General features: G+C 37.2%; 1 protein-coding gene across 14 annotated transcripts in view; it reads left to right on the top strand.

The window, feature by feature from the left end:
* CEP170 (centrosomal protein 170) overlaps positions 1–13,425 on the top strand; it is a 129,066-nt gene that overhangs the window by 95,271 nt on the left and 20,370 nt on the right. For 10 of the 14 annotated variants that reach the window (XM_050771361.1, XM_050771353.1, XM_050771343.1 and 7 more), the window contains one exon: positions 1,019–1,253. In XM_050771361.1, the coding sequence (XP_050627318.1) occupies positions 1,019–1,253 (235 nt within the window). The remainder of the gene's footprint in view (positions 1–1,018; positions 1,254–13,425) is intronic. The other 4 variants (XM_050771371.1, XM_050771334.1, XM_050771305.1 and 1 more) reach the window with 1 other exon arrangement.

The following is a 13,425-nucleotide window of genomic DNA, read 5'->3' as shown; positions in this document are numbered from 1 at the left end:
CTAAGTGCTAGATATACGTTACTGGATTAAACAGACATGGTTCCTACCCTTGTGAAGTTTACCAGGAATTAGCCTTTATTTCTCTTTTTTACCTCTATTGATGCTTCACAAATTATTTGTATGTTTGATTCTCATATTAACAGTAGTAAAGTGTCTGCTTTGTCTTCTGATTTTTTAAATGTTTCAGCAATGCCATTTTTTTAAATGTCTTTACTAACTGTAAATAAGAAAGTGATTGCCACTTTCTTTAATGTGACTCTTCACAGTATCTCCTGTGCCTTCAATGTCAATGGTTGTGACAAAAGCTTGTAGAGTTTTGCTTTTTGTAGATTTTATGCCATTGTCTATTTTCACCATATGCTTTCAGTGTCAAAGCAGCAGAGAGTTGTACTGAAGATGCTTTGTTGTGTTTTTTACCATGTAAAAAGATTTTTTCCAACCATAGCGTAACAGGATGTTGAATGACAGAGGTAATGGTTTTTTTTCTGCCATAAAGGCATAATTTCCACAGCCGGAATTATGCACGTCTATGTGTTGGGAAAAGAGAGTTTTTACCATCTCCATGTTGAAAGTCCATGTGGCATGAGGAAATCTTTTCCCTTGTTTTTATTTTTGTTGTCGTTGATGTTGTTACTGTCTTTTTTTTTTTTTTGGAAAAATTCATATTTTCACTCAAATAAGAAATATTTGCAATTGAAAAGTGCTCCAGCTAAACATCGATGGATAGAGCTTGCTTAGTTGTTTATCATTAGTGAAATTTTTCATCTGAATGTTTATTCACCACACTATGGAAAACATGGTCTTTCGATGTTTTTGATTCTTCATTGTTTTTAATTCACCAAAGTGTAATGTTTCTATCTCTAAGGAGTAGTAGACTTATGGTTTTTGTGAGGTATGTGTATGTCAGTTTTTGAAAATTGTGCTGTGTGTGCGCTCTCATGGTATTTTGAAGTCATGACTTTTACCTCCTTTAAATGATAACATAATAATTCTTTTTTTAATAATTAAACTAATTTAGTAAATTCAAGATGGAGGCGCTTTCCTACTGATTATGCTTCCACCTCAGAAGATGAATTTGGATCAAACCGTAATTCCCCTAAACATACCCGTCTACGTACTTCTCCAGCCCTGAAAACCACTCGCTTGCAGAGCGCTGGATCAGCAATGCCTACTAGTTCTTCATTCAAGCACCGGATTAAAGAGCAGGAAGACTACATCCGAGATTGGACTGCTCATCGAGAAGAGATAGCCAGGTTGGTTTTCAGAACTTACCTTTAAGAACTGAAAATTTCTAAGAACGTTACAACTTGGTAACAGAGTTTAGCTTGTACTTCATTTGTACTAGTAGTCTAAGAACTTGAAATCCACAGATAACTGTGAACTCTGTTTAGTCAGTAGTATTACTCTCTATCCAACTTTTTTCCTTTTTTTTCTATACCTGTGCCACTAACATATTGTAGAACTGATTTATTTTGACCTTTTCTCTCTCCCCTCTCCTCCCTTTTTAAGAGTTTCTTTTATAGATGGTGATAAGTAAGTATAACTTTGAAAGGGAGGCAGTATCAGATCTACATAATTAAGAACTGTGCAGGCAATTTATGGATTACTTTCCTTTAAACTTCCAAAGATGTAATAGTATACGTGTTAGAGATGTGGCTAATGCTCTCTGGAGAGAATTAGGGTAAGCAGATTTTCACTCATACTTTTATGAGCTCATTAAGTATGGTCAGTTCAACCCTTTATTTAGTAAGTAAAACAAAATATGATTATTTTGAAGATTAAATAAATATGTCTATAGTAACTTTTAGATTTAGATTATGTACAAAAAATAAAATTTATGCTGAAGATGATTTTTAGTTAATAACATAATTAATAACTTACTATGGCTGAACTTTGAAGAGAGATTATACTCAAGCAGATGTTATAGTACTTAAAATATAAGGATTTTTTGTTTAAAGTTTGTGAGATGTTAAGTTTTATTGCACTATACCATTTGTTACCTAAACATTTTCACTGTGTACATACTAAGCTTACTTCTGTCTTTAAGACCTTAATCTTCAAGTTGTATACTTGAGAACGTTATTAAAGAGTTTATACATAATATTTCATAGATGGTTTTAAAAAACAACAAAATTTTACTCTATCTTAATGTTCATCTTTTTTTTCTTTATTTCATTGACTTCTGTGAATTGTGTTTTTTCTGGCTCATTGGTTTGATGTTTAGTTTTTTATTTTTAAAGACTATTCACTTGTCATTGCTTTTATTCTTGGAGAAAACATGCCTTTCTAATCTCATTGTGCTGCTTGAAACATTTTTGCTTTAACATACAAATAGCTTTTTAGTAGAGTAATTACTGAAGCATTTTAAGCCAGTTGTTCTAGTTAGAGGAAAGGCATATATGTGCTTTGGCATCCATGGATCATTATGGGCCGACAAAATGCTTGTAGAGAGAGCAACTTGACACATTTTTTGTACTTCCAGGCTCAGCTAGCAACCACAGGTCTTACTCTTGTCTCATCATATTTCCCCTTCCCTTGAAAAAGACGTCCATATAAAGATCCAGTGGTGCCTGTATGTCTAGATGCCTCCTGGCAGGAGGCCTCCTCTCTCAAGCTCCCTCTACCCCAAACTAGAAAGACTAAAACCCTTCTTCTGAGCCAAATACACTTCCCTACCCTCAAATAAAAAAATAGTTGTAATACAAACAGAAGAGGGAATAAGGGTTATACACTGTATTTTCACTTGGTTCTATTTTGCTATGTGCATAGTGTTACTATTATCAATGTGTACTTTTTATTATCTATGGCAGGACTTTAAGGCCAGGCTATTTAACCTCCAGTGATGTTCATGCCTTATCCCTCTAGTTTGTCAGTAGCACTACGCTAATAAAACTTGACTTTGGGATTTTAATTTTTCAAGATACACTTTCCAGACATATATCTCAAAGCTAGAGAAGTGGGGTTTTTTTGTTTTATTTTATATGGAGAAAAAAGGAGGGTAGTGGAAGGAAGAAGGAAAAATACAAAATATGGAAGGAAATGTTGATATGTAATTTTCTATAGGGCAGTGATAAGTTTGCTTAGCGTGAGAAAATTCATCTTCAAATGGCTGTGAATCACAAACTAAGTAGAATATGAGAAATAATTTTATTTATTTACATGAACTACTACTGTCACCTAGAAGACTCCTGTCCTAAGAGCAATATTTGAAGAGTAGTAAAGACACTTTTATTTGAAAAATATAATAGTGAGTTTTAATGTATTATAAAAATGTTTTATGCTTTAGCATACTCTTTGTGTTTAGAATTTAGGACTATTTCACTTGATCAGCACTTTGTTAATCTGTACATAGTAACTGTTTACCTGCATTTAAATTTAAAGCACAAAAGCAAGCTCCATTTAGAATATAAAGTATATAAGCGAGATATGGCATATTTGGTCTTCAGTTTGACGAGGGAAAGTTTCTTTCAGGTATCCCTGATGCATGTGCTTTGTTAGCTCCTGCCTCAGTTTCTCTGTTATGAATACAGATATTAACTTCCATCTAATAGGAATATAAGACATGATGCAGACTTTCATGAATATTAGGGTAAATAGAGCTATAATACCAGCTTTACAGATGACCAAATGAAATATATTTAACCAAAAAATTATACTGGATGATTATCTACAGTAACACCTCAAAGATAGTGCAGGTTTGGTTTCAGACCACCATAGTAAGGCAAATATCTCAATAAAGTAAGTCACATAATTTTTTTTGTTTCCTAGTGCATATAAAAATTATGTTCACACTATACTGTGTGCAGTAACACTGCTTCTTAAAAAAGTGTATATACCTAAACAAGTAAATATTTTAGTGCTAAAAACACCAGTGATCATCTGAGCCTTTAGTAAGTCATCAGCTTTTTGTTGGCATGGGGTCTTACATCCGTGCTGATGACTGCTGACTTATTTGAGGGTGGTGGTTGCTGAAGGCTGGGGTGACTGTGGCGATTTCTTGGTTTTTTTTTGAGACAGAGTCTCACTCTGTCGCCCAGGCTGGAGTGCAGTGGCGCGATCTCGGCTCACTGCAAGCTCGCCTCCCGCGTTCACGCCATTCTCCTGCCTCAGCCTCCCGAGTAGCTGGGACTACAGGTGACCGCCACCACGTCCAGCTAATTTTTTGTATTTTTAGTAGAGACGAGATTTTACCGTGATAGCCAGGATGGTCTCGCTCTCCTGACCTCATGATCCTCCCGCCTCGGCCTCCCAAAGTGCCGGGATTACAAGCGTGAGCCACCGTGCCTGGCTGCGATTTCTTAATTAAAATAAGACAGCAGTGAAGTCTGCCACATTGATTGACTCTTCCTTTGATGAAAGATTTCCTTGTAGCAATGCAATGCTGCTTGATAGCGTTTTACCCAGAGTAGAACTTCTTTCGAAACTGCAGTCAGTCCTCCCGGACCCTGCCTCCGGCTTATCAACTGAGTTTATGTAATATTCTGAATCCTTTGTTGTCAAGTCAATAGTGCTCACAACAGCTTCACCAGGAGTAGATTCTATTGCAAGATACCACTTTCTTTTCCCATCCAGAAGAAGCAGCTTCTCATCTGTTAATGTTTTATCATGAGATTGCAACAATCCAGTCCCATATTCAGGCTCCACTTGTACCTCTAGTCCTTCTAGTGCTCTTGCTGTTTCCACCATATCTACAGTGACTTCCTCCACTGAAGTCTTGAACCCCCAAAGTCATCTATGAGGGTTGGAATCAGTTTCTTCCAAACTCCTGTTAATCTTGATATTTTTACCTCCTCTATGAATCACTAATGTCCTTAATGGCATATAGAATGGTGAATCCTTTCCAAAAGATTTTCAGTTTACTTTGTCCAGATATATTAGAGGAATCATTACCTATGACAGCTATAGTCTTGCAAAATGTATTTCTTAAATAAAGGAATACATTTTCTGCTTAGAAGACAAAAATGGGCCAGGCGCAGTGGCTCACACCTGTAATCCCAGCACTTAGGGAGGCCGAGGCAGGCAGATCACGAGGTCAGGAGATCAAGACCATCCTGGCTAACACAGTGAAACCCCATCTCTACTAGAAATAGAAAAAAATTATCTGGGCACGGTGGTATGCGCCTGTAATCCCAGCTACTCGGGAGGCTGAGGCAGAAGAATCGTTTGAATCTGGGAGGTGGAGATTGCAGTGAGCCGAGATCGCGCCACCGCACTTCAGCCTGGGACAGAGCGAGACTCTACCTCAACAACAACAAAAAGTCAAAATGACTCCTTGATCCATGGGCTGCAGAGTGGATATTAGCAGGCATGAAAACAACATGAATCCCCTTGTACATCTCAGTCAGAGCTCTTAGGTAACCAGGCACATTGTCCATGAGCAGTAATATTTTGCAAGTAATCTTTTTTTTCTGAGCAGTTTGTCTCAACAGTGGGCTTAAAATATTTAGTAAACCACACTGTAAATATGCCGTAATCCAGGCTTTATTGTTCCATGTGTAGAGCACAAGCAGAGTAGATTTAGCATAATTCTTAAGGGCCCTATGACTTTTGGAATGGAAAATGAGCGTTGGCTTCCAACATAAAGTCACCAGCTACATTAACCCCTAACAAGAGAGTCAGCCTGTCCTTCGAAGCTTTGAAGCTGGGCATTGTCTTCTCTCTGGCTATGAAAGTCCTAGATGGCATCTTCTTCCAATAAAAGGCTGTTTTATCAACATTGAAAACCAGTTGTTATTATAACCACCTTAATCGGTTATCTCAGCTAGATCTTCTGGATAACTTGCTACAGCTTCTGTATCAGCACTTGCTGCTTCTCTGTGCACTTTTATGTTAAGGGGATGGTTTTGTTCCTCAAGCCTCATGAGCCGACCTCTGCAAACTTTTCTTTTGCAGTTTCCTCACCTCTGTCAGCATTCACAGAGTTGAAGAGAGTTCGGGTTTTGCTCTGGATTCGTTTGGCTTAAGGGAATGTTGTGGCTGTTTTGATCTTCTTTCCGGACACTCAGACTTTGTCCATATCAGCATTAGGCTATTTAGGCTGTTTTGCTTTCACATCATCCCTGTGTTCACTAGAGTAGCACTTTTAATTTACTTCAAGAACTTTTCCTGTGCATCCACAACTTGGCTGTGTGGCACAAGAGGCCTAGCTTTTGATGGTTGCTGGAATAGTAAGGCAGAATTTAAAATGGTTCCATGGTTGATCAGATGGGAGATTGGTGAGAGTAGGGAACCCAGAAGGTATGGAAAAAGAAGATAGGTTGTATTTTGGTCCTACTGACACCAAGATGCCTAAAGGATAGCCCTGTGAAAAAATCTAGCAGACAGTTGAACCGTGGCTGTGAAACAGGAAGCCGTGAGAGCTAGACTCATCGATGTAGAGTCATTCGCAAAGAGTAAATACTTGGAGCCAGTAAATGGTGTCACCAGGGAATGGTGAGGGAGCTGCAAATGCAGCTGAACTCTGAGATAACCTCAGTGACAGGGATGCAGTGTAGCTGAATGGTGAAGAATATGGACTGTGGACTCAGACCATATTCTTGTTCTGAGATTCAAACCCAACTCGACCACAAGGTCTGTGACCCTGGGTGAGTTAACTGTGCTCTAGTGATCTCATCTGGAAAATGGACTTAATGGTGCCAACCTGAGAGAGGTGACAAGTTGATGCAAATACTTAACCTAGTGCTTGACATATAGTCAGTAGTCAATAAATGTTAGTTATATTTAAGAGGGATACAGAGAAAACAGTGGTTTATGATTATAGTTAGAACTTTATTTGGAGTTTTCAATTTTCTGTAGATCTCACATATTTAAATTTATGAGAATCCAGATATACTTGGAATTTCAGAATCAGCATTACATTCCTACAGTTTATAAAATGCTAGGCTTACCTTATTTGTGCTTAAGAATCCCAGCCAATGCTTTGTTCAAATTTTCAGTCCAAACTTAATTATTACAAATGTTTTTGTCCTCTTAGTAAAAACAGTGGTATGTAAGTGGCTTATTTTTTAATATTAAAGTGATCATTAAATAGATGTGTCGGCTGGGCACGGTGGCTCACGTTTGTAATCCCAGCACTTGGGAGACCAAGGCGGGCAGATCGCCTGAGGTCAGGAGTTCGAGACCAGCCTGGGCAACATGGTGAAACCCCATCTCTACTAAAAATACAAAAATTAGCTGGGTGTGGTGGCGGGTGCCTGTAATCCCAGCTACTCGGGTGGCTGAGGCAGGAGAATTGTTGAAACTCGGGAAGCAGAGGTTGCAGTGAGCCGAGATCGCACCACTGCACTCCAGCCAGGGTGACAGAGTGAGACTCTGTCTAAAAAAAATAAATGTATCACAGAACACCTATCAGTCCCATTCCCTGGTTTGTTGACCCCAAATGAAACTCACTTGGCATTGTAAGACAAAAAGCTTTTATTATTACTGAGTCTTTTACACATAATTTTATTAGTGAAATTCAAGTAAAAAGAATACTGATCAAATTCTTTGAAAACATTTTAAAATAGGACTATGGTTTATGTTTTTCAAGCCTAAAATATTTGCAGTTACAGTTATGAATGAGTGGTAATCTTAACAGTAAAAACCAAATTACTTGTAATTTTAATACATTATTAAAAGCTTTGTGCTTTTATTGTTTGTTTTGTTGGTAGGAACCAATTTAGTTGTCAGAATTAAATGGTATGGGTTTTCTTATTGTATATAAGGTAATATAATGCTTTTCTGTGTATTGCAATTTAGCTAACAAGTCTTTAATTATAATATAATTGAAGGATATACTACATTTGGAGTTGTGAGTGGAGGTGAGCTTTGATAATACCAAAATGTTTTTTGTTTTGGAGAAAATATTATGGAAATAAAAACTACCTTAATCAAGGAATAAGGCATATCTGCTAAGTCAGTTTTAAGACATAATTTATTGATTCATAATATCTAAAGTCTAGGCCCTGTTATTTTGTTGGGCTACTCAGATCCAAAGAGCAAGAGTAGGGAAATAAATCATCTGCCCATAGGTTCAGATGACAATGATTCTTCAATTTCTCTGTAGTTTCCCACATTTCCTAAAACTTCATTATTCCTTCCTCATAGTCTCTACCCGGGTTTCTAAAAATATTCTGGCTATCTCGAGTCTTGTTTATTAAGTACTTTCCTGTCAGATGACATCAGACCATCTTCTTTTAACTTACTGATTTTGTCATTGGTGGAGATAGCGTGGGTTTGCTAAAACCTGCAAAGTTACCCTCTTAATTACCTCTTTATTTGCGACTTTCTCTGCTTATTTGAAGCACATTCATAAGTCTAGTTTCGAGACTAGAATCTTTCTACGTTTTACCAAATGTAACTTATCTGTAGTGATAAACATTTCATTGACAATAATTTGAGATGCCTTAAAAAAAATTAAATCCCTCTCTCTTGATAGCTAGTAGACTCCATGTACTTTGTTCGAACTCTGCTTTTGTAATCAGGTCACTCATTAAATTGCTCTTGCTGCCCAAAAGAAACCTCCAATTTCAATTCATTATTATCCCATCCTAAACCTTTTGTGGCTCAGAGTAACTCTGTCCCAGTTCTCCATACTTTTGTTGCATAAAGAATGGGGTTTGCCAAATTTTTTTCGTTAAGGTCTTCTATTATTGAATCACAATGCCACTAACGTCTAATAAATTAACTGACAGTTTCCACTAATGGAAGAGAAAGATCTTTCCTTTTCATTAGGAGACTTTTTTGTGAACCTTCCTTATAGTTGATATGTAAGTCAAATATGTGAGTTAATCAATACATAAATTAATCTTTAAGCCTCTTGACTGAACTTTTTATTCTTTATTGTACAGTGAGATCATGAAATCATTCATAACCATTGCTTTGTAAATACCAAATAAATTTTTAAAATTATTTTATTTTGAGACAGTCTCACTCTGTCACACAGGCTGGAGTATAGTGGCACGATCTCAGCTCACTGCCACCTCTGCCTCCCAGGTTCAAGCAATTCTCGTGCCTCAGCATCCCGAGTAGCTGGGATTACAGGTGCATACCACCACGCCTGGCTAATTTTTTTGTATTTTTAGTGGAGATGGGGTTTCACCGTGTTGGCCAGGCTGGTCTCGAACTCCTGACCTCAGGTGATCTGCCCACGTCGGCTTCCCAAAGTGCTAGGATTACAGGGGTAAGCCACCATGCCCAACTGATACCAAATAAATTTTGTTGAATAAATAATGCCTGGAGTCTTCCCAAATTTGTCTGTGTCTCCTTTGTTTTTTGTTGTTGTTTTGTTGGATTTTTTTCTTCTTTTTTTTTTTTTTTTTTTTTGAGACAGAGTCTCACATTCTTTTGCCCAGGCTTCGGTATAGTGGCGTGATCATGGCTCACTGCAACTTCCACCTCCCAGGTTCAAAGGATTCTCCTGCCTCAGCCTCCCGAGTAGCTGGGACTACAGGCGCCGCCACCATGCCTGGCTGATTTTTGTATTTTTAATAGAGACAGGGTTTCACCATGTTGGCCAGACTGGTCTTGAACTCCTGACCTCAAATGATCCACCTGCCTCAGCCTCCCAAAGTGCTGAGATTACAGGTGTGAGCCACTGTGCCTGGCCTCTTTTGTTTTTTAAAAGAAATCTAGCTCATTATCAGTAGGCCGTGAATAGTTTAAATGCTTAAGATTCCAATTTGAAAATTTTTAAGTCAAACTCTAAAGATTTTTACATAGCTCATTTTCAAAGTCATGGTTTAAAATACAGAACTCATGTGAATGACATTTCTAGGAAACCTTAGGTGAATTTCTTAGGATCAGCTTGAGCTGTTTACAATGGTAACACATCTGTATGAAAGGCATGTCAAGAAGAACTGAAGATCAGATGTGGCTTTACCACAAGCCAGAGGCTGTATTAAAATTAGGTGCTGTCTAATAAAAAAGAAAGAAGAGATCCAGTTAATGACAGAATCGCATAAATGTGGTTATGTTCATTGCTTTTAACTGCTGAGAAAAATAATCTTGAATGATGGGCCAAAACCAGGAAAAGCCTTCAGGGGAAAATGTAGTTATAAGTATTTACAAGGCATGTACATTTTTTAAAATTACAGCCTTATCACATTAAAGCCTCATCTGGGTACTCTTTTGTATGCCAAAAACAAGTACTGTATTTTTATTTGTAGGCAGTGTAGTAATAAGAATTCTGTCTTTTATTTGAGATAGAATTTCCAAGTATCTATTTGACCTTGCTAAGCGTTCATGCTGCGTAGCCAGTGATACTGAGCATTCCATCTGGATTGCCTCTAGACAGGGGATTCACAGTTGGTCTTTACTGGTTAGGGAACATCTAGAACTTTTTGCTCATACACAAAGTAAAAACCTTATATGTCCTATTTTATAGGTCCAGTTGGTGCCAGCATTCATGTACTTCTAGCTTGACTTTTTACCCCCTCTGTGTGCTATTACAGGGTCTCTTACAAGTGTACTTTTTCCTGCGTTGTATAAGCAATGAGAATTTTAAATGAAATGAAGTGAATTTGCTAATATCTTGGGTTTTTTTTTTTTTTCTTCCCGTGCCTTGTAAACCTTAAACCACTATACTTGTTCTATTTGAGGTGCAGGGGAGAGCGTGAGTGAGCTAATCACTTAGAAGGAAAAATGCAAGCTAAACCAAATCCTTAATGAAACAACATTTGTTTTTACCTATGGAAATAAAAAACTTTTTAGCCACATGCTTATGAATTTTTACTTTATACTTACCTTTGAAGTTTTGGGGCCCGATACAGGATCCTTGACTCAGCAAAAATAATACGGCTCTTTATTATTTGGCTGACTGGCTTTTATACCATTGCAAGGAGTTGGGAGGGAGAGGGACCACTAATTTCTTCTCTTTTCTTCCCGTATCTCATTACCATTATCTCTATTCAGATTCAAAGTTTCCCTGGTGCATCCTATTATCAATCATATTTTTTATGAATCGCTGACCATATTTGCCACTGTTGGGGAGGCAAAAAAAACCTGAAACACAGAGCCTATGTTCTAAACGGGTTCATAATTGATACAAGGATTAAAAGCTAATTCCTGTCATTCTTACACCTTTGCATCCTCATAGCTTAGCTCCCACTTACAAGTGAGAACATGTGGTGTTTGATTTTCCATTCCTGAGTTACTTCACTTAGAATAAGTGACCTTAGACTTTTTTTCCTTATATTTTCTTTTTCCAGCTTTCCTGAGTACCTTTCAGCTGATATCCCCTTTTTCCTCTTTTTTTTTTTTTTTTAATTTAAGTTCTAGTGTACATGTGCACAACATGCAGGTCTGTTACATATGTATACACGTGCCATGTTGGTGTGCTGCACCCATTAACTCATCATTTACATTAGGTATATCTCCTAATGCTATCCCTTCCCTCCCCCCTCCCCACAATAGGCCCTGGTGTGTGATGTTCCCCTTCCTGTGTCCAAGTGTTCTCATTGTTCATTTCCCACCTATGAGTGAGAACATGTGGTGTTTGGTTGTCTGTTCTTGCGATAGTTTGCTAAGAAGATGGTTTCCAGCTGCATCGATGTCCTACAAAGGACACAAACTGATCCTTTTTTGTGGCTGCATAGTATTCCATGATGTATATATGCCACATTTTCTTAATCCAGTCTGTCACCGATGGACATTTGGGTTGATTCCAAGTCTTTGCTATTGTGAATAGTGCCGCAATAAACATACGTGTGCACGTGTCTTTATAGCAGCATGATTTATAATCCTTTGGGTATATCCCCAGTAATGGGATGGCTGGGTCAAATGATATTTCTAGTTCTAGATCCTTGAGGAATCGCCGCACTGTTTTCCACACATCTACAGCCATCTGATCTTTGACAAACCTGACAGAAACAAGAAATGGGGAAAGGATTCCCTATTTAATAAACGGTGCTGGGAAAATTGGCTAGCCCTTTTTCGTCTTACAAAACTTTTTTTTTCTTACTAAACTCTTCTAGATTGTGTGGAAATCATGAGCTTTTCTGCAACGACCCTTAAATGTCTGTCCTTAAACTCTTTTTACATTTTAACACTTCTGGTCATTTACAAACTAGACTAAATTATTTCTTAAAAGCTGAGTCATTACAGTTATGATCTCTTACCCAATGTTAAAGTAACAGGAGGTTTGACTTGCTGTCATTAGCTTTGGTTTTAGGATTCTAAAGCTAGTATACTTCATGAATAGCCAACCAGTTGCTTTTTTCCAGTAATGTCAAAGGAAACTTAATTCCAGTGGTTCATGTGTGTCTCCTCTGGAAAGTTTTACATGTAAAAACTTTTGAAAACTAATGTGCTATTAAAAAATAGGGCAAATTTTTGGCTGGGCACAGTGGTTCACGCCTGTAATCCCAGCACTTTGGGAGACCAAGATGGGCAGATCACAAGGTCAAGAGATCAAGACCATCCTGTTCAGCATGGTAAAACTCCATCTCTTCTAAAAATACAAAAATTAGCTGGGCGTGGTGGCGCATGCCTGTAATCCTGGCTACTCTGGAGGCTGAGGCAGGAGAATTGCTTGAACCCAGGAGGCAGAGGTTGCAGTGAGCTGAGATCGTACCACTGCACTCCAGCCTGGCAACAGAGTGAGAGTCCGTCTCAAAAAATAATAATAAATAAGGCAAATTTTTAAATAGCTAATTTAAAACAATATTTTGTTGGCAGTTTAAATCAGTAAAGTATGATAGTTTGTTTCTATTGTGGTTGTAATGATATATAATCTTGCAAAGATTGTATGTTTAGTTGGGTATGCATATCACGAGAACTGTAGTTTTTAATATATCCTTTAATCTTCCAATATACCCAAAATATACAATTATTTTTGCCAGTGTACAGCCTTTCAGTGAAAAAAAAGTGTTATGACTGAGATAGTTTACATAGAAAAATTACAAACTTTGTAACTTAAAGTACATTTATCATGTTATCTCACCTTTTTTTCTTAAATAATGCATACTTCTACAGAATTGTTGAAACTGAGTCAGTGGTTCTGACACTCGGGAAAACATAAAGACTGGACTGATATTAGAGAACTGAACCCTTAGTTTCTGTTTTGTTCCTTTGGTGCTATTTTCTTACCTAATTTTGTAATAAAGTGGAATTAAATGTTAAAATATCAATTAGGTTTTCAAATCAACAATATATGTTGTGTATACATTGAGAATTGCTCATTTTAATACATATTTTACCGTATCACATGTGGAGATTGCTGTTGTCCATGTTTTTTCTGATTAATTTATACTATTTTCCACAAATATTAGAAACTTCATTGTACAGATCATCTGCATAAAAAAACTTTAATGAAAAATAGTGTTTTGGATACACTGATGCTTATCTGTATTTTATCTCATTAAGCTTCGTTATTCTGTTTCTCATCTTAGTTCATTTATTTTGGGGAATTGCAAGGATTTGCTATATTATATAAGGGAACACTTTAAA

The sequence above is a fragment of the Macaca thibetana genome, chromosome 1 (genome assembly GCF_024542745.1).
Source record: "Macaca thibetana thibetana isolate TM-01 chromosome 1, ASM2454274v1, whole genome shotgun sequence".
NCBI classification, from domain to species: Eukaryota; Metazoa; Chordata; class Mammalia; order Primates; family Cercopithecidae; genus Macaca; species Macaca thibetana.
Note: the sequence above shows the minus strand (reverse complement) of the source record. Positions and strands in the feature narration are given on the sequence as shown.